The sequence below is a fragment of the Osmerus mordax genome, chromosome 27, assembly GCF_038355195.1.
Source record: "Osmerus mordax isolate fOsmMor3 chromosome 27, fOsmMor3.pri, whole genome shotgun sequence".
NCBI classification, from domain to species: domain Eukaryota; kingdom Metazoa; phylum Chordata; class Actinopteri; order Osmeriformes; family Osmeridae; genus Osmerus; species Osmerus mordax.
The window spans coordinates 2,367,223-2,389,986 of NC_090076.1; the positions used below are offsets into that span (position 1 = coordinate 2,367,223).

Here is a 22,764-nt window from a genome sequence, read left to right on the forward strand (position 1 = left end):
CCACCTGTCACTGAAAGTTAGTCTGCTGCTGTCACTTGTCAGCCAACCTTCACTGAGGGGATTGTTTGAATGCCCCAGGATATATATTTTTCTTTATGTATATTTGAGACCACACATTCGTAGATATACATTTCCACTAGGGCTGTCCCCAAGTACGATTTTTTTGGGTTGACCAAGACTCGACTAAACACTTAAAAATCGACTAATCTAAATTTGATTATTTTATTTTTTTGCTATAAATGTCACAATGTTTTTCATCAAACCATTTTGTGTGATGTTTTACCTCACTGTTTTAAGAGAAAATCTGAAAGAAATACTTACGTACGAAGGGAGATTGACAACTAGATAAACATAAATGTACAAACATTTTCCCGATCTGACTCAATGTAGCTGCTGGACATTCCAGATTCAGCTGCTATCCAATTTGCTATTAGGCCACTAATTATAAGCCTTGTGTCACCAGTCCTGTTGTTACCGAATGCCGATATAATAAAAAATGACTGATTGTAAGAGATAATAACCAATGTACTACATATAAAAAATATTGTTTCTTTAACATGCAAATCAGAGCACGCTGATCACTGCCTGAAAGTGCAGCATGCAAATTTATGTAGAAGAGGAGTGGGGAACAGTGCAACAGAGAAAGATTTTGTTGTTGGAGAAGATAATGTAATTCGATTTGGATGTGATATCTTTAACCTAGATTATTCAAATTGTAAACTTCAATTTAGGGAATAAACGTGCTATCTTGCTTCATGTCTTTGATTATACACACGTATACAGAAATAGCTATTTGACTAGTAACAAGAGTCTAACAACTTTGCACATCCAAAGCCGACATAATTGTTGAAAGCGTGCGGTCTCTCAAATCGAAAACTAGGCTGTTGTTCAAAATAAAATGCAGATGATTAGACCTACAGTAGCACAGCATAAGCAGACATAACCTAAAGCTTTAGTTCCCGAAACATAAAAATCCTATGCCTAGCCTATAGGCTACACACTGTAAAATAATGATCCGATGGCCAAATTACGGTTTTCAAGTGGTAGGCTACATCATATTCGACGTCAAATTATGGAATATGAACCATTGTTGGCAGAGTGTGCATTCAACATGTTTTGAGTGACCCAGTACTTTGATAAAATGCTTCCATACCACAGATATATTTGCCATTTTGCCTAAAGGATTAATAACACCAATTGTAGACAAAGTATGGTAGAGTTTGGCTAACCGCTACAATTGTGCTCATGTGCTGTGCAACAAACAAAACAAAACACAGATTAGCGAAAGGGAAAATGGTAACACCGGCAGCTTGACTAAAAAAAATCTTAGTCGACCAAGAGCATATCGACCAAACAATCGACTAGTCGACTGAGTGGGAACAGCCCTAGTTTCCACTATATGAAAACGGATTATGAGGTCGATCCGAATAAATGAGCGAAAACGAGGCACAATTTTCCCTCCTTTGTCCATATTTTTATTGTGCAGCCGGGAGGGAAATGCTTGTGGCAAGTTGACTAGCTAGATAGAGCGAAGGGCAGTTTGTCAACGCTCAAAATGTAGCTCTAAAACAGGGGCACTCATCGGACCCTGGAAAGTCCCAACTGGAAAATGTTAGCTGTTTTCTCAGCCCTGTAGAGGAGACCTTCGTAAACAGATTGACATAAAGTTAAGGGTGTGGCATTGAAGTTCAGGTTGGTAGTCAGATTGTTTCACCAATTGAAAAACTAATCTGGGACTTTTGATTTAAGTAAGTGAAGGAGTGCCGAAAAAGTACTGTCGCCATTTGGCTTCCTAAACAGCGGTGGAATTGTTTTCATCAGTGTGTCGCATACAGTGTTACAGTGAGCTACACTGGTTTAAAACTACAGGTAATCATAATTTCACCAACTAATTGTTTACTTGTAATCTAATGTTATAATAAATCCTAAAACTGAACATTTATTTGCGAGGAATATTTATTCTAAAACGGGTGTATCACAGACCGCCGTCGTATGTGTCATCCAACAGAGGCTAATGTCATGATGCTAATGACTCAGTGACTACCAGACTAGTGACTAGCAGTCTGTTGTTTCTGAAAGTAGATGTACTCATAATATCAGCGTATAGTATATGGGTAGATGACATGACACATGATTTTTCTGTAATTAAATGTATGAATGTTTATTTAGATGTATTTTGCATTTTACCACTTAAACAACACATGGTAGTGAAGCATATTATGGTTCTTTGTTTTAAACTTATGATTTTGCATGAAATATCTGTTATGTTTTGATTATATTTTAAGGTGAATACGCAAAATGTCCTGCGGTGTGACCGTAACATAGGTGAAGCATTAAACTTACATATGAACAAAATAAACCAGAAATATCTGGAGCAGCTAATAACTGCCTTGGCATTATATTGTATATATTTACATTATTAATAGTAGGTTTTAATATGCGCAAAACTAGTAAATTAGTATTTACAGCAAAATAACTTTCGTAACACAAATGCTGTCCTGTGGCGTGACATGGAAAATCAGATTTTTGAAACGGCAGTTACATGGACAACTATAGGGGTCCTTAGTCAACCCCCCCTACCAGGAAGCCCCCCAGATGTTGGAATGTACAGTGAAGGTTAAAAGGTGAGCGTTTACATCTGATTAATTTAATAAATTTCACTGTTTCTGTCAGACAATGAATGTACCGGTGTACAAATGAGGTCCATTTGTACACCGGTCTGCCAAATGTATTCGTTTTGATTCAGCCTGTCAGCTGCCTCTTGCAGGGGAAATGAGAAGACATCATATTTCATTCTACACTTCACTCGTATTTTGAGTTGTAAATGAGCAGCAAAAAAAAGATGCTTTTAAATCTATGTAATCTTTATAAATAATAAGTAGGCCCGATGCATTTTTATATAAAATATACAGACCCCTGTGCAACCGACGCAAGCAAGCACACCCTACAATTTCCCCAGAAATTGTATCCTCTCTAGTTTTGTCATAGTGACATGTCACACCGCAGGACAAATTGTGGCTGAAGCTATAAGAAAAGCTTCAAAAATAATGAAATTATATAAAAAATCTACGGAACACTAGCAGTTTAAAAGAATTCCGCATTTGAACACTATAATTTCATACAAAGTTCATTAGAACTTTATTTAAAAAAATACAGTTTCACCCTTATTTGTCAACTACCCATATCGTATTGTACATTACATTTTACAATTGTGATTTTATCACAATGTTAAATGAGCAAATAGTTATCACTCTGGCCTTTGCCTGTGGCGTTTCTGCAGCCGTCTTGCCGTTTTAGGTAGTTAGACTCTCCCAGAAGTTAACGAGCTGCTAAACTAATGTTCTACTATAGGTAATCACGTGTGTTTGTGATGTTAGTGACTTTTGGTACTGTGGCTAACTAGTTAGCCACTGTTAGCTTCACTTTTTGTCACAAAACCTTTATGCCTAAACCGTGCAACGGAAAATCCAATACAAGCAACGCATTTGTGACCAGGACGAACATTTTGACACCGATATTGTCTATGTAGTGCAAAAATTGAGGGACGAGTTAGGGTGGGAAAATAAATAATAATAAGAAAATATAGCTGCAGGCAGCAATGGCGGGTTCCTCCTCAACATTGCAAACTTTTGCAAAATTGACATGATACAGACATGTATTTCATACATATATACAATAGGGATGGGCATTTGAAATTATTTCACTATTTGAATAGTATCCAAAATGATTTTCGAATATCCGGATAATCTATTTTTATTAATGCTGCTGCAATTCCGTTATTTAATTAGACAGACATGACGCAAAGCATACAGTAAACACATGAACCACCACACATTCTTGCAATAATTGTGACTGTTAAGATATTAGATTAAATAAGGGTTAAATATAGAAAACAAATGAAAGATCAATTTATTAAACATGACGAAAAGACAATGAACTGCGTCTTCGACGTAGCCTCTTAAACTTGGCGGAATAACACTTAGCCTATTATTATGTGGAATAAAAAGTTACAAAAATACATTGGACAAAATTAAACACATTGGGTAGGCTATCCTTGATCAAAACGAAAGACACGCAAATATTGCATATTAACTTGGAACTGGAATCCTATTCATAGTTTCCAGTCACGTGACATGCTCGGTGACCTGGAGGGCAGAAAGCTGCCGGCGATAGCAGCTCGCACCATTGACACGCAGCAAAATACAGCAAATTTACCTTTGGATCACCTCTCAGCTAAAGAAAAGGAAAGATATGGACACAAACTGCTAGTGTTGGTGTCTAACACAACAACCCAACCATTTAGCTAACTTTATCTCACTATGACCACTGCAGTTGGTCGCCTCGATACACAACAAACTATGTCAAACCAATTACATGAAGATTTATGGCTAAAAATACAAGAATTAATATACTTGTTTAACTTTGCTTGTGCTTAGCTTTGAAGTGTTCGCTGCAAATACGTGTATATTTGGACGGCTGCCATTGTATGCCCTCCCCGGGGACAGAGGTAGCGCTACGTTTAATGGAACAAATCAACAATCTTCTCCTCTATATTTTCTTTATCGGACGGAATTCTGTAGAAACCCAGCCCAGGCTTGTCTCCTCTGCAATTAGTGCATCCGATAGCACAACAACTATCCGGCATTATGCCTAAACAAAAGCAGCAGACTCAAAGTAAATGTATGACTTTATAATGGGTGGCGGGCAGCGGAAAGTCTTTTTTGCCCTCCAGGGGGGCGTGTCCCTTGGAACGTGAGGTCACGTGAAAACTATGAATAGGATACGGTGCGCCATCACACAAATGCCCCAAATAATTGCCGATTACGCTACATGGCTACTGGTAAAAAATTTAATAAGCCACAACTGCATTAGCCATACGCATTTTTATTCAGGAAAATGAGCATATCCACATGCTCAGGGGAGAGGCGAGTACGGAGTCGATTTACGAGCAGGCCGGCAGTAGAAAATACTCTCTCTGCAGGAACTGAGGTTGCGGGTACTGCAAAGTACTGCTTAGCCAGCACACTAAGCTTCTTGTACCGGTCCTGGTTGATTCTCCACCACTCCAGTGGGTTGGCCTGGGGTGGGATGCATGGCTCGCTGAAACACAGCGCAACTTCGCTTTTTTGGTTATCATTATAGTTGTAGTAGTCCTCTACAAAAATTGTGTTGAGGGTTGCAGCCCTGGCGATGTGGGTGCGGGAGTGCGTCAGCTGCTCATCAAAGACATATGGCTGAGCATTATCGGTGTGGCTGGTGTTGGGATTAGGGGTGCACGATATATCAACTCAATATCGTTTTTGCGATATCACGTTGTGCAATATCAATATCGAAAATGTCCCAAAAAGTATGCAATATTTTGTGGAGAGATGCGCAGGGGGCTGTGTGTTGTGATCAATTTAGAGCCCGCATAATTCATTGGCCAGTTGCCCCGTCACACATGCACACTTCGACAGCGTGAGTGAAGAGGGAGATAGAGACAGCGAAATAAAGAAGCGAGAAGTGAAAGGACAGAAAGAGAAAGTGCGAACTGCGAATCGAGTGTGTGGAGCGAAAGGAAAGAAGAGACAAAAAAGTAAGAATATGAGTGTGGCTCAGGGAGACGACGAAATTATGGAGATTGAAGAGGAAATGTTAGTAGCCTGGAGATAGAAAAACTGGAATAGGAGAAGAAGGTAGTACATGACTGAATGAATGAATGAATGACAGTAAACTTAGTTACACTGACATTCTTTTTCTGTGTTCCTAGGAAAGGGAGAACACATGAGGATGTATTTTTTAAACTTTTTTCTATGTTTTGGTCTTTTTATACCTTTTTGTGGCTTGTCCCAAATACTTTTTTGTTGTGCCTTTGAGTCTTTTGTGGGGGTTTTCATCATTTCTTTCTTTCAATGTCCTATTTATTGTTTTTGAAAAACGCTATAAAAGTGAATGAAACATCCAAATTCAATAAAAGTAGTGAAATGATCATTTATTTAACTTGTGAAGAGCATTGTACAGTACCATACACGTTGTTCTTTTTGGTTTGAAATGTTTTGGTTGAAGGAAACCCAAATTTCTGGGGCGGTGCTTTACCGGTTGATCTCTGATCTCCAACTTAACCTGCTCCCGACCAGGTTAGGCGTTCAGCATGAGTTACAATGGCGATCTAACCCGGTAAGAAGTGATCCACCGTCGTGATACAGAAAACCCTGGGTTGAACCTGAAGTTACCTTGTTAACGCCAAATCATGATTCGTAGTACAGGCCCCTGCTCGACCTTTGCCTGTAAACAGTGATTCTGACTGTCAGAGACCTTTAAATAGGCTGACCGAGTGAAGCAGGCAAAACTAGCCTGGCTATGACGAATGAAACAGGCTTGCTTTGAAAAATCCTAGATACTGGCTATCTTCAGCAGGCTCGTGTCTACAAAAAGCAGTCCTCCCTGACGTTTTTGGAGTAGAATTGAGTGAAATACAAAATTGTTTACACACGGCCAGTGAGCGACCCAAGTCTAAATCTGAGGCTAACGTCAAAACAATGCACTCTCACTCAAATTGCAAGTTTTCCACATATCACAAAAATAATCGGACCATCTGGCTAAAAGCACAATTCCCACATCTCTTGAAGGCTGCCCTGCTCGACTTTTTTGGTGTAGAATTGTCCGAACTGTAAAATGGTGAACTTATGTCATGAACATGACGCGACCAAGATATGGCTGCCGCGTAAGACTATGCGGTCCAATACACAGCTACCACACCATTTAATGGAGAAATATAATAATAGGAATACTAACAAAAACAATAGGTTTCCTCCTACCGGAGGAACCCTAATAATAGGAATACTAACAAAAATAATAGGTTCCCTCCAACCGGAGGAACCCAAAACTTCAGTATTGTCTTTAGGAGTGTGCTTAAAGACATGGGCTGGTCGTTCTTTCAAATATCACTGCCTCTGAGTGAACAATTCTTTGTAGACGTTTAAACTTTTGACTATTGGCAGTTTTTTTATTTGAAAACCATAAAGACTCCCAAAAATACTCAACGCAATAATATATGTTGTTGTGAGGTGTGTTAGTGAGGCTAACGGAGTAAGCCATTATGGATGACAACAAATAGTCAAGATCCAGTCACATGAGGACATGCTAAACAATTACCATCAAAGAGAAACAGGCCATAACTATGTTTTTGTTATTCAACTATGACAAGGTAAACTCGGTTTTGCAGTCAATGACCCCTTTAACATGTGCACCATATCTTTGTTTACTCCCCAGTTCAAAAGTTGTAAGATAATTTGAATTCTATAAACTCTGGTAGTTACATTTACAGTAACATGTCTTTTATATTATGCATTTGTTCAGACAAACATTTGTAACACAGAAAAATTGTTTCTGCATTTTTAAGTTTGCAATGACCTATCTGCTGCTGAGTTGAGGCAATAGATGTTTGGTAAAAAGATCTGTAACAGTTTTCTAATTTTCTCGCCTCTCATCCCCCTCAGACGGACTATGCCATGTTCAGTGGAACCCATGTAGAGCGTGACTTTGTGGAGGCACCTTCTCAGATGCTGGAGAACTGGGTGTGGGAAAAGGACCCACTACAACGCATGTCCAAACACTACAAGACTGGAAAGCCCATCCCCGATGACCTGCTGGACAAACTCATTAAGTCCCGGCTAGCCAATACTGGTGGGTGAGTCCTCTTACTTAAAAATGACATGTCTAGGTAACATAACCTATTTTAAGGATTTATAAACTAGTTATTTGAATATTTATTGGAAAGTTCCTGTACTACTATTTTACCGATCCACAAACAAGGTTTATTCCAGTACACAGCTACCACACCTGTCACAGATGTTGGTTTAATGTACTTCTAACTTCCAATCAAAAAACACCTTTTTGTGCATCGGTAGAGTTAGGGTTTAATTTACGAGATTTGTTGTATTTCGATTGGATGAGACAAATGCACATTCACAATACTCATTGGATCAGTGTTGCCAATTTAGCGATTTGTTCGCTAGATTAGGCGAGTTTTCACCTCCCCTGGTGACAAATTCTCATGTAGCGACTACCGACAAATCTGCTGACTATCTGCTACTTTAGCAATCTCCGTTTTTGTTGTTGAGCAGCAGCAAAATAACTGTAATTGTACTTCTATGTTGTCATAGAAAGTTGCCAATAGTGACTTCTGGTGAGATTTTTTGGGCAATACCGCATTGGATAGAATGCGCTGCTAGAGACAAATAGGTTGTGCTACACTTGGGGAAACGGCTCTTAGTACTAAAAAAATTTAAGCTCTTTTAAATTAATGTTGACTTCAATATTACACTTGATGATATTCGTTCCCTATTGACACGGATTGTGGTCCACAATTTTAGTATGACTGGCCTTAAGCATATAGATTTTCTTGCCTCCCATTAAAAGTACAGTAGGTTTTTTTTTTCCCCAAATGTCTACTTATAAATTGTTGTGCAAATGTATACGGTCCACTGAAAGGTGTTTAACAACACAGACAGCTCAGAAAATAGGAAACGGAAATGTCAATTTATAGTTTTGACGCGGCCCGCTACTTTCCAGACAATTATGTTCCAGAAATTATGTTTCAGCCAATCACCGTAGTCTTTCTCCTTGGCTTATTTTGTGAATCCACTGTCAATCAAACTCAGCGGAGGAAAGCATGGGAGAGGTTAGACAATAATTGGGGGTGTTATGTCTCATATTTGAATTTTATAATGTTACCTACTGCAACTTTAAACTGATGTATTTTAACTCAGCATGCCTAATATAAAACATACTCTATGTTTTGCATTGAAATAATGACAGGGGCTGAGAGATACAATTGAATTACCAGGCCGATCTTGAACGCTTGACCAGTTAGTTGATAGTTGAATCCTGTCAACTCCTCCTACCTTACTGCTTTTGTAAGTCATAAAAGAACTGAAGATAGCGTTTATGTAATTTTCACAATTTATTCCATAATGCAGGTACCATAATGCAGGGGGAACCAGCAAGTCTCAATAATCTGACAGCAAACAGCACTGCTGACATGATTATACTGTAGTGGGTTTACAGGAATCTGCCTGTGCAGAGACAGTAGTCCCTTTCGGGGTGAGAATATGGCCATTAACCGTATTTTTGTCGGTTGCTAGGTGTTGTTACATTTAAGTAATTTACTGGTAACTTGTACATATTAAAGGATAAATTCAATCATTTGTTAACCTCCTAGGCCTGTTCAACCTGCGGCAGATCGTACTGGCCAAGGTGGACCAGGCACTGCACACCAAGAATGGTCTGGACCCAGCTGAGGAGTATGCCAGACTGTGCCAGGAGATCCTAGGAGTGCCCGCCTCTTCAGGTCAGAGGGACAAGCATGTGTGCATGTACACACACACATTCTTGTGGTCTAGCTTGGCATGAGCACTGATATTGCCAAGAGGAAAAGTAGTGATCAAAATTGTTGTCTTACCAACCCAATCTTTACCCGCTGTGCTCTACAGGGACCAACATGCCTGCTACATTTGGCCATCTGGCTGGTGGTTATGATGCCCAGTACTATGGCTACCTATGGAGTGAGGTCTTCTCCATGGATATGTTCTACGCTCGCTTCAAGCAGGAGGGCATCATGAACCCCAAGGTTAGAGCTGTGCGATATGACCAAAATCTAATATCCTGATATAGATCCTTTCATATCCCGATAACAATACATATCACGATTTGGCACATTTTCTGAAAATTCTATGAATAAAATGAAATGACCACATAGAGACGCCAGTTTCTAATTACATTTTTTATGATATACTCAACAAATAAAAGTACCGTATTTTTAGGAAATAAAGCCGCGGCTTGTACCCCGATTTTACAGTTTTCTTGTGGTTGTACGGCTTATATTTCGAAGCATCTTATAGCCCGGTTTTAGAACAAAAAAGTGGCTTCATCCCAAGATCTCTACAGGCCGTGCAGCTAATTTAATGCTCAACACTTGAACGGGGGCTTATTACTTGAAAGAGGAATTCTTTCTACTGAGTCAGTTACACTATCAGGGCTTGGAAATACAGTGACTTGCAAATGGCTAGTAGAACATAAGATTTCAGAACATAAGATTTCAAAGCAAGCTAACGCTAGCATCGCTAACGACATTGGCTAATTCAACTTCGGTAGTGTTACGACCCTACCGGCCTAACACAGGGGAGAAACAATGGAACGACGAACGGTGCCAAAGAAAAAAACAGAAAAGTGCCCTGTCTAAAGAAACCATAATTCAAACTCAACATTCCCGAACTCAATCAAATGAAGGACACGGGTCCGTAACAGGTAGTGTAACCGAGCTCTTTGTAGGTTCGTTTTAGATATAATTTTATATGGTCTTGTGGACAATAACACACGGACGCGGTCTCTTTTCACAACTTGTATTTTCCCACTGCTCTTCTTGACATCGCCATTCGAACAGCCCTCACTGACTTCACGTAATGCTTACGTCTGCATCATGGCTACGGCAACTCCCGAGGGACAAAACACCCTTGTCCGTTTAACATAGAAAGGTCTGCTACAGTAGGCTATCCTCATGATTTGCAAGCTAGCTAAAATTATACTTTATCTAAAATAATTTTGTAGACATAACAATGGATTTTGCCACTGAATGAGTGACGTGGCTTTATTTCTGGACATACTATACACAACCGAAGTGTGTTAGACAATTCTGTAAGATCGCCTATACTCGTGCATTGCTTGGTATTGTAGCGACAATGCTCTTGGTACCCAGAATGCCCTGCGGCAAGCTGAAAAGCTACGAAGTTAAGGGCATTAGCTTAGTTAGATAAGCATTGTTTGGAGTTCTGTTGTTGTGTTCGTTCTGTTTTGATATGTGTAATGCTATGGTCTGTAGTTAAGATAATTTGAGTGTTCACCCTGATTGGGAATGTTGTCTAGTTAGATGGCTATCCAAGGTGTCCAAGGGAAAAGTGCTTCTGGGCAAATAAACAGTCGTGAGCATTGTTCCGCTCAACGCTAGTCGGTGCTACGGTATCGTTGTTCCCGTTTAAAGTGCGGCCTATATTCCAGTGCGGCCTGTACTCCGATTTACAAACATGAAGCTCCCATTCTGGTGGGGTGCGGCTTATAGAAAATGCGGCTTATTTTCCAAAAAATACGGTTAAAATTGTGACCATTTTGGTCACATCTACTCCCAAAATGTTATCTGTGCGACCTCAAAATATATTTGGGAGTGTAGCGGCCTACTTGTACATAATTCACTGGACAGGTTCAAGTGGACACTGCACCTTTAAGGGCTCAGTGAGTTATGGGCTATGCTGTAGATAGCTAGCTACGTTTTCTGTTAAAGTATTGCCTACTTAAACGACACGCAAAGTTGTTTGCCGACTTCACGTCCTTCCAACTCCTTAGGAGCATTTGTGCAAACTACAAATTATTATTGTGGTGCGACCTGTTTTAATTTCTCTACAAAACGTTCCCTAATTACTGCACAGTATGTGCCTTCTGTGAGCTGATAGTGACTGGTCCACAGGGCTGGACTGGGACAAAAAAATTGCCCTGTCATTTTTGCTCAGAAGGGCCCACCACAATCAGTCAGACTCTGAGCCACTGCATCAGACACAAGAAACAGAGGGGGAGGGGTGGAGCCTGTTAAGAGATGTGATTGGGCCAGCCCAGTGTCAGTATGGAAAATAAACTAATGGGCCGCTGTCCCTGCTTTATGGGCCAGTCGTTGACCAATTTTACGTTTATAAAAAAAAAAAATACATATCATATCGGCCCACCAGGCATTGGCCCGGTATGCCAGATTACCAGTCCAGGCCTGCCGGTCCATCCAACGTTACATAAACAATTAAACTTCATCTTTAGATTCTTAACTTCTATGCATATGTTATTTTGTTTAATTTAACCTGTCAATCACTCCCTTTCACTGCGCTTCGTATATTTATAAATATTGCGGTAACGAGTGGGATTTTACGATATAAACGATAGGAAAACGTCTATCGTTTCATATTATGCTCTATCATCAAACAATATATATCGGCATATTGCCCAGCCCTACCCAAGGTCCTCATTCACATTGTGCTTCTCAATCATTAATGACTCCCAGTCTATGACTTGCTTATTCAGGCAGAGGACAAATTTTAGTCTGTGTCTGGACAATATGGGATATAGTTTTCTCACATTCATGCTTTTCAGTGTGCCTTAACTCAGTGTTGTTTTGGGTTGTTGTTTGTATTGACTCAAGCTTGACTGATAGCTAGGCAGATATTTTTATTCTAGAACACATGCATTGCTTGTGTCAAGAAAGAAATGCAGAGCATTTTCACATATGATTTGAAAGAAAGTTCCTGTGTAAAAGATTTGTGGATGCAGTGGATATTGAATTTTAAAATCCTTCAGAATTGTTACTAGGTGAATAGCTGTTGTACTAAGGCGGGAAACATTTAGCAAATGGGTAAAATAACCAATATAAAAAAATAATCATACAAAACAATCCTACTTGGAATGGGCTTTACATAAGCAGGTACTTCATAACAACAAAGTGTTGTTTCAACATTCCAGGTTATTCTTGTCACATACACGTTAGTTTTTGTTGTTTCGACTGAAACCGTATGTGGAATCACTTTCCAACCACACAATTAAATTAAAATAAGGGCAATTTGGTACAAGTTTGACCGTAACAGTTTGGTGGCCCTGTTCTCTAGCTTTTCATGTCTTAAGGCCGATTTATACTTCTCCGTTTTTACGGAGACGGACACAGGCAACGCCCTCTCCGACGAGGAATTCTCTCTCTGTGCCCTCTCCGAGCCCCTCGGAGAGCTCTACGTGCACCTCCTGATTTTCCTGACTGTCATTTTACGGATACCCCTTGGCTGTGATTGGTCCGTATTAAGAACCGCTTGCGTCAGGGGCGGGGGGGGGTTGCCGTGATAAACAGGACGAACAGAATCCTTTGACCGCCATTGCTGTGAATTGCAAGTTTTTACAATTCATATTTCAGCTAAACAGTACATGCAAATCAGCATCTGAATTAAAATGTGACGAGAAATGGGCAGTGTAGTTGCTGAAAATGTGCGTATTTTATTGATGAAACGGCTAATTTGTACATTTGCTCCGACTTCTAGATAAACTAGGTAAATAAACACTCGACGACGACTTACAAAAAACCGTTGCGCCACCTACTCTTCTGGCGGTGAATTGTTTTCAGCACCCACAACCTTCGGAGTACTATAAATTCAACCAATCCGTCTGACTCCGTCCGTCCGTCTGTCCGTAACGGAGTCGGAGAAGTATAATTCGGCCTTTAAACTACCCGGAAAAATTGGAGATGGAGACTGACCTCGCTTGAACATGCACCATATCCAAACTGGTCCTTTTCCTGGTTGCTTAACCCTTGTGCTGCCTTCAGGTCACATGACCCAAAGGTTCATAATGAACCATCGTTGTGTTTACCCAATTTTACCCAATACAAAAACAAATAAAAATAATTTTCTTTTAACCATTCCAATGTGGGGGGTCTGAGACAGCCCGACAGTTAAAAGAAAATGCTTCACTTTGTTTTTGTATGAAGTAAATTTGTCGCAATACGAAGGTGGGTCACAATGACTGATGGGTCAGAATGACCCGAAGATAACACAAGGGTTAAGACACAAAGAACTAGAGAACCAGGCCAATATGTTCCAACATGACAAAACAACGTCTGCATTTTCAAACCCGTCTGCTTGACTGTCACCATGTTATTGAACTATTTCATGCCCTTATTCTGCTTCTACAGTAGACTGTTTAATTTGCCTTAGTTATACTGTTACAAACTATAGTCTTCCTGGCCCTTTCGTAATCATGAAGTAATGTATTGTACTCAATACCACAACTCTGTATTAATTAGTTTCACTATTTAACTCAAATGGAATCAAGACATTGGCCACCAAAATACAGGTTAATCAACCTATATTTTGACCACAGGAAGTCCAAATAGTCTCCTGAAAATGTTTCTCAAATTATCCTTATTCTTACAGGTTGGTCTGGACTACAGAAACTGTATTCTGAAGCCTGGTGGCTCTGAGGACGCTGCTGCAATGCTCAAAAACTTCTTGGGCCGGGAGCCAAAGCAGGAAGCGTTCCTCCTCAGCAAAGGACTGACAGTGGATATAGAGTCAGGCACTCCATGTGCCTGTTGACCAGTCACATCCAGCTCACTGTACTCACTGCTGATCAACCATACACACAGGATTAACGTTTTAGAAACAATGTAAAAAATAAAATAAACACCTTAATGTTTATTCCTATGCAGCTCCACATTATACTTTTACTGTTTCCTTTTTCCACTTGTGGAATGGAGTACTGTGTTTTGGGAGATTTGTCAACTGATTTGAAATTGTATTTGATAATGGTTGAAAAAACTACATAAACTATTAATTGAGTCAACCCATTTGCCACTTGCTGCTTTCTCTTGCTAGTCACCATTTTTGTCTCAGGTGTATTTATTTGTAGACACAAGGGTTGCATTGAGGACAAAGGTTTTACAGGTCTACATTTCAAACATTTTAACATTTACTTTAACAATAACTGATGACCTAGGGTACAATAACCAGCATACTTGATTTTTTTCTTTCTGTACTTTTGGTTCTTAATTCAATTATGAAGTGCGTCTCCAAGAATTTGAATATTGTGGGGGGGGGGGGAATCCCCGTAAGTGACACCATATATTCTAGAATCATAACACAGTGAAATATTTCAAGCCTTTTTTGTTTTAATCCTGATGATTACGGCTTAAAGCTCATGGAAATCCAATCCAGTATCTCAAAATATTAGAATAAAGAATGTATAATACTGAAATGTAGACCTGAGAAGAGCTCTAGTCAGCGAATTAACTCAAAACACCTGCAAAGATCTCTGTCTGGTTCAGTACACGTAACCACAATTATGGGGAAGACTGCTGACTTGACAGTTGTCCAGAAGACACTCATTGACACCCTCCATGAGGAGGGTAAACCACAAAAGGTCATTGGTCATTGTAAAGAAAATACGGTAAATGAGGGCTGCCAGCCTAGTATAACCTTTTACTTGATGCCTCACAAAGTTCACCAACTCTAATGCTTTCTGCTTCTCATAGACCGTCGTTAGCTTTAGCATTGTATTTTTTTGAGTGTTACTAACAGAGAAGCCAAAAGGCCTGTGGTAAATTAAATTAATTGGACATACTTAACAAAGGCACACAGCTATGGCGTGTGATACGGGCCAAAAATTAGTCATAGGAGAGTCACTCACCTAATGCAAGCGGCATCTCACTACTACTACTGATTGGCCAGCACCGATAAATGATATGCCCGCGTGAGCAACTGATAGGCTGCCTATAAAGACACTCACTCAAATTTCCCTTGCCCAGTCACTGACTTTCCTAGGCAAGTCAAATCAATTTAAAGCATATTTAAAAACCAGTTCTGAACAAGGTGCTGTACAAAGATGTGCACCAATCAAAGAAGACAGACCACAATATATAAATACAGTGCATCAGGAAAGTGTTCACAGCGCTTCACTTTTTCCACGTTATGTCACATCCGTATTCCAAAATGGATTAAATCATTTCCTCAAACTTCTACACACAATACCCTATGATGATAACGTAAAAAAAAGGCAAATTTATTAAAAAATTATCACAGCAGTATTCACAAAATTTGACATGGCATTCAAAATTGAGCTCAGATGCATCCTGTTGCCACTGATCATCCTTGAGATGTTTCTACAACTTGATCTGAGTTGACCTGTGGTAAATTCAGTTGATTGGACTTGATTTAGAAAGGCAGACACCTGTCCATTTAAGGTCCCACAGTTGACAGTGCATGTCGGAGCACAAACCAAGCCATGAAGTCCAAGGAATTGTCTGTAGACCTCCGAGACAGGATTGTGTCGAGGCACAGATCTATGGAAGGGTATAGAAAAATATATGCAGCATTGAAAGACCCGATGAGCACAATGGCCTCCATCATCCGTAAATGGAAGAAGTTTGGCACCACCTGGACTGAATGACTGGAATGATCGAGAGAGAAGGGCCTTAGTCAGGGAGGTGACCAAGAACCTTCACAGTGTTGCTGTGAAGAGGAGAAACTTCCAGAAGGACAACCATCTCTGCAGCACTCCACCAATCAGGCCTGTATGGTAGTGACCAGACGGAAGCCACTCCTCAGTAAAAGGAACATGACAGCCCATCTGGAGTTTTCCAAAAGACACCTGAAGGACTCTCAGACCATGAGAAACAAATGGTCTGATGAAACAAATCTTGAACTCTTTGGTCTGAATGCCAAGCGTCATGTCTGGAGGAAACGAAGCACCGCTCATCACCTGGCCAATACCATCCCTACAGTGAAGCATGGTGGTGGCAGCATCATGCTGTAGGGATGTTTTTCAGTGGCAGGAACTGGGAGACGAATGTAGAGGGAAAGATGAATGCAGCAATGTACAGAGACATCCTTGATGAAAACTCATGATGAAAAATCCTTGAGTGGCCCAGCCAGAGACCAGACTTGAACCCGATTGATGGAGCTTGAGAGGTTCTGCAAAGAAGAATGGGAAAAACTGCCCAAAAATAGGTGTGCCAATCTTGTAACATCATACTCAAAAAGAAAACGTTTTATGGGGTATTGTGTGTAGAATTTTGAGGAAACAAATGAATTGAATCCATTTTGGAGTAAGGCTGTAACATAACAAATGTGGAAGAAGTGAAGCGCTGTGACATTCCAGATGCACTATGTTCTATCCCTTGTACTGAAACTTTGCTAGCTTCCCTAATTAACTCATAAAATGAGTTAATTATGGATTATGTAATCATGTCCAACTATATGTATAGTATGTGTAGGTAGTCTCTTACCTCAACCATTTAGAATATATATTTTGGAAATCCAGCTGCCAATCCTCTGTCACTGAATATTTTAGCTGCTGCTAACCCTCCTCCATTTGTGAAGAGAGCATTAGCAAGCTCCTAACATGTCACCCCTGAACTCTCAGATACATTTTAGTCTGCCTCCCAATTTCCCCAAGATGGCTAGCATGCGAAGACTCTGCAGTGTGTCCTGTCTCTAGCATCAGACATTAAATATTATTTCTTCATTAGTGGCATTCTTCTGACTTATATTGCCTGTTACCTACTCTCCTTCAGCAAAGAAGCCAGTCGGGCATGGATATAATTTGCCAGATGGTTCTCAAGTTTCCCACTGGCCATCATATTTGGTCCCCTGTCCTCCTTTTGTCTAAAGGGCTTCATAGAGGTTCTGATATGCCTTCCCCTGCCTGTCTCTTTCTACTTCCTTCACTCTTTTCTTCTAATGCTGCAAACCCATGGTCTATAATCAGGCATAATTTAACACTATCAAGGCCGTAGCCATGGAGTCAACATTGGGGGGGAATAATTATTTTTTTAATTATAATTTCAGACAGCATGCGTGGTTGCCTGTCGTAGCGTAGCATATTTATATTTGTATTTATATTTTTATATCAATATATGGGGGGGGACATTTTGACCAGATTTGAATATGGGGGGGATGTGTCCCCTCCAATATATATTATGATTACGGCCTTGAACACTATCATACATCCCTTTAAATCTCTTCAGTGTTTTTCAATAAACTAAGCAGTGGGAAATTAAACATGGATGAATTTGAAGTGTGGGTGAAATCAGTGTTACTGTAAATACTAGCCTACTATAATATGATCCCATATGTGTGCTTACATTATAATTTCACTTTAGTATATCCATTAGTACTTTGATTAAATTCTCTCTGGCTATGTTAATATGAATGATTATCATGTTATGCTGTTTATTTGTTACAGTGAGCTTTGTATGCTATAGCTGTACTCAATAGGCCTACTTTTATCTGAGCAAGGTCAGTTTTATTGTGGTAACAACCGTAGTTCGCGGACGAGAACTGGCGGAAGATTACTTCGGTGGAAGGAAAGCAATGAGTCGCGGAGCTAATTTGAGTCCCGATATTTGCGCAGCAAGAGCTTTGGGACAGACACATGCTTACCTATTTCGACCAATGGGCTACCATTCTGTATTTTAGAGGCAAAGGTGATCTCATCCAAGTGCAAATAGTTCCTAAAGTAGGACATCATTATTATCTCCGTATTCAGCTTCGAATAAATCTCTTAGACGATGTATCAAAAACACGAGATGCAAACTATGCGACACCTGTTGGTGTTACGTAAGCGTTGTTGGCAACAGAACGTTCCTCTTAGTTTAAGTATCAGTCGTGATCCTTGACTATTCCCTCCACATGCGCAAATGACGCTTTTGTCCAGTACGCAGTAAAGCGGATTACATGCCGACGGGCAGGATATCTCGTCACAGTACACATTTCATTCAAATCATACTGATAGACCAAACGGAATATCCATACTAGGCAATTTCAAGACGCCGTTCGAGCATGGGCCTGATAGAAGTGTTAACTAAAGTCAAAGATCGAGCAGAAAACTTCTTAAATGAGAAAAATATTGTTACAGACTGCCTTGGGAAACTAGAAGAGAAAACAGGAATTAAGAAAAAGATAATAGCATTGGGTTTGTATTTTCATACTAGCAACTGGATATACTTGACTAGGTTGATCCTTTATGTGCTGTTAGATTATGTTTTTGTGTCACGCTGTTGCATTTGTCTTAACTTCCTTCAAATATTAGGTAGGTTATTACTATAACAGCTATGTGATTGAAATCAAAACGTCAGCCACTATAAAATTGACAAAGGATTCAATTTCATTGTGAATAGGTATTCACAAATGTGTATATTTTGTTCAAGGGAGGAGGACTAGCCTACTTCACACTCTCACACCTCTGTAATATTACATTTTATTTTTTTCTTCAAAAGTAAAATAATTATTACCAATACAATACTGCAGCCTATGTAAAATTGTATTACCGTATTTCTTCGAATAAATGCAGCAGCGTTTATTAAATAACGTTAATTTTCGGTGCAGCGTTTATTCAAGGGCGGCGTTTATTCGAGGGCGGCGTTTAATTAGTAAGGGTGATTTTGTGAATTGTAGCTGCAGTGCAGCCATAAGCAACTTCGTTGCTGGCATTGTGACAAATGAATCATGCTGCTAAAAATGCAGGTTTCATTTACTACCGCTGACCTCCTTGTCTATTCTTTGTTTGTCTATGAGTGCGGCAACTCCCTTTCTCATTGGCTATCAATTAGGTGTGCGTTGGTAGTACAACTGTCTCAAATACAGGTGTTCTACATTGTGTAGAAATCTGAAGCAGCATGCCTAAATGTTCATACACGTTAGCTTTCAAACAGAAAGTTATGTACCTGTGTAATAAATACTGGGGTTGAATTTAACCAATTAAATAACCGTTTTTTTAACAGATTTTTTTTGGTGCAGCGTTTATTCGAGGGCGGCGTTTATTACACAACGTTCATTTTTGGTGCGGCGTTTATTCGAGGGTTTATTTGCAGAAATACGGTACTACATTTAGTTGTTTAGGTCAGTAGGTCACAGATAAACATGACATTGGTACAAATAACTATCCTATTATTCAGTAGTAACATTGAAATTATGTAATATAATTATAGCATAATTATATATATGTAATATTTTTTATTATTATTACTATACAAATTGTACAACTGTATACAAACAGTATAGGCCTTCAACACTTCAAATAGAATAAAACATTTTACCGTATATGTCGTAACATATTTGAATGTGATGACAAAACATTATTGCAATATCAATAAAAACAAATACAGATGCTTTTGAGAAACATTGTACAGTACACATTTCAGTTGTATCCGTCCCTACCTGCCCCCCCTCCATGTCTAAAGATACACATGAAAAAGCGAGGCTTAACCTGATACACACCCCAGAATGATACAAAATGTCAGGATTATCCATTTTTTAATACTAACTATTACTTGTATTATCAACAGGTACTGTATCTCTAACGGGACTTTATTTGGTGTATGGATATGGAGCTGCCCTTCTATGTAACATGATTGGTTTTGTGTATCCTGCATATTACTCGTAAGTATTGCTATGATAGTGGATAGGAGATAAGAGCATCCATTGTATCCATGTCTAGCCCATTGAGCGAGACTGAATTTGACAAAGCTGATTTGTAATTGCTTTAAGTGGCAAAAAAATTAATGTTAAATTTGTAATTGTTCTACTTCAGGGTAGTAATACATCAACATTGTTAGGTTTTAGAAGTTTTCACAATGACTTCCCTTTTGTTTTTGTTAGTCTTAGTTTGATCCATAATTAGTTAATACTAGGACTGCACTAACTCATAGCAGAGATACCTCTGGAAAAGTTATCTAGTATAATTATAACAAGCACACAGAACTGAGTGATGAACTGCAGGCGGCGGTGGATGGTCCAGGTTAAAACTGTCCGCGTGAAATGGTCAGTGCAGAGGCGGCTGTTGGAGTTTATCCAAAGCTTTCCATGAGCGTGGCTCTTCACAAAATCTATCCACCTATTTTTCCTTTCATTATCTTTAGGGAACCTAAATGGCGTTGCAGCGCAGCTGGAGTTCTTGCATCAGGGAAGATGCAGTTGCGGGTGGTGGGAGACATCCTGAAGCTAGCTAGCTAGCTGATGTAAGCTACAATAACAGTACAGCAGGAGGAGCCATTCAGTGATCTGACGTAGATAGGTCGAAATGACGTAGATAGGTCGTTTTCTGACCTCGCCCATTAAAACCTGATCTGAAAACGGAAGAGAAACTGTTCTTCGGTTTAACTCCACATTTCAGTGCGACAAAGTTTTAGCGCTTTGCACATGCTTTCAGGAACTCATTTCACACGTATATAATATACTTAGAAGCAAAACATGGAATTTACTTTACAGGATCTTTAAGGGTATTACACTACCTTTCAAAAGTTTGGGGTCACCCAGACAATTTCGTGTTTTCCATGAAAACTCACACTTTTATTTATCAAATAACTTTCAAAATGAATAGAAAATATAGTCAAGACATTTACAAGGTTAATTATTATTATTAGAAATAATTATTTTTATTTGAAATATAAATGTTGTTCTTCAAACTTTGCTTTCGTCAAATAATGCTTCATTTGCAGCAATTACAACATTGCAGACCTTTGGCATTCTAATTCTAATCCTTCTAATCATCCATTAGTTTTCTAAGGCAATTAGCAAACACAATGTACCATTCGAACACATACAGTAATAGTTGCTGGAAATGGGCCTCTATACACCTATGTAGATATTTCATTAAAAACCAGACGTTTCCACCTAGAATAGTCATTTACCACATTAACAATGTATAGTGTATTTCTGATTCATTTACCGTTATCTTCATTGAAAAAAACAGTGATTTTCTTTGAAAAATAAGGACATTTTTAAGTGACCCCAAACTTTTGAACGGTAGTGTATTTCGCCAAGTCTCGCTTACTTCAGCGAGAGTTCCGTTCCATTAAGGTGGCTTATTCTAGTTCTAGCTACGTAACTTATACTTCGGAACTAGTCTGCTCCGTTTCAGGCTAAAAGTCGAGCTAAACTAACCAACATTTTGATGGTCCGTCTGTTGACACACTATAGGTTATCAGTAACTACTCAGTAGCATATCAACAATGTATCAGTTTACATTCAACAAAACGGTTTCAACAGATATGTAGTTATGCATTCAACTAACTGTAGATTATCAGGTGCATTTCAAGTGTTGATCTACAGATTTTACTGAATGTGTCTGCTGACTTTCAAAGCTTGTTTTCAACAGGTCTAACCCTAACCCATAAACCAATATTGAACTAATTGTCGGTAGATTGTGTGTTGCATTTTGATAGTCCATCTGTTGGCACATTATAAGCTGCAAGTAGCTACTCAGTCGCATGTTATCAATGTATCAGTTGACGTTCAGTTGACGTTCAACAGTTTCAACAGACAAGTACCATGTATTCAACTAACTGTCTGTTGACTATCAGGTGCATTTCAAGTGTTGATCTACAGATTTTACAAAATGTCTGCTGACTTTCAAGGTTTTTTTAACCAACATTCAACTAATTGTCAGTTAACTGATACGTTTACTATCTGTTGATAATGCATTGATTCTCAACTAAAGATAGTGTGCTTCTCTTCTTGATTATTTACTAACTATTAATAGGCATTCTCCACTAAATGTTTGTAGACGTGTTTTAGGACCATCCAATTAAAGTTAAAAACCATTGAGTGTAGTAGAATGCCTATAAACTATCAACAGAACGCATATTAACCATTTGTACATAAAGAGGAAAGTTTTGCAAAACTGATCACTAACACTGGTTAACTAAAGTCAATACCAGGCTATAAAGTACAGTAAAACAAACATGATAGGCAGCAAATGAAAGAAAAAAAGCTATTTTATTTGTACTTTTTTATTTTTTTTACACATTTTGGTCAATACCTGACCAAAAATAAAACATAAATACAATCACCACACTGGCGACGTTTCTTTTTTTTACAGTTACAGTAACAATTTACAGAAGAACAGAACATACTGCCAACTGTTAGAAACACTACATCACCCCCTAATCTTGTTCATGAACTTGAAGCTTGTTACAAGCATTTAGTGTTTTACAGTAAAAGGGATGAGCTCTTTGTTGCTTTTCATCTTGATTTCCCTTACTGCTAATTCGCCAACTATTTACCACTTTTGTGTAATAAATCCTTGTGGTGTAGCGTTAGTGTAGCTTCTGAGTAATGACAAGCAGGATTACGTTACAACTCTTTACTCAAACTTCAGCAGCATGAAGGTACATAACTAGTCGCATGGCGGTTGACTGTTCTTTTGCCCCCATGT

The 22,764-nt window shown here is 39.1% G+C and overlaps 2 protein-coding genes across 3 annotated transcripts in view; both read left to right on the forward strand.

Moving 5' to 3' along the window:
- The window catches only part of thop1 (thimet oligopeptidase 1), a 74,377-nt gene extending 59,983 nt beyond the window's left edge, over positions 1-14,394 (forward strand). Inside the window, exons 11-14 of the mRNA XM_067230674.1 lie at positions 7,479-7,665; positions 9,203-9,331; positions 9,474-9,610; positions 13,986-14,394. Coding sequence (XP_067086775.1) covers positions 7,479-7,665; positions 9,203-9,331; positions 9,474-9,610; positions 13,986-14,147 — 615 coding nt within the window. The 3' untranslated portion in view covers positions 14,148-14,394. The remainder of the gene's footprint in view (positions 1-7,478; positions 7,666-9,202; positions 9,332-9,473; positions 9,611-13,985) is intronic.
- A 3,941-nt stretch (positions 14,395-18,335) lies between these two features.
- The window catches only part of reep6 (receptor accessory protein 6), a 74,122-nt gene continuing 69,693 nt past the window's right edge, over positions 18,336-22,764 (forward strand). For both annotated transcript variants that reach the window (XM_067230464.1, XM_067230463.1), the window contains exons 1-2: positions 18,336-18,522; positions 19,895-19,988. In XM_067230464.1, the coding sequence (XP_067086565.1) occupies positions 18,390-18,522; positions 19,895-19,988 (227 nt within the window). In that variant the 5' untranslated portion in view covers positions 18,336-18,389. The remainder of the gene's footprint in view (positions 18,523-19,894; positions 19,989-22,764) is intronic.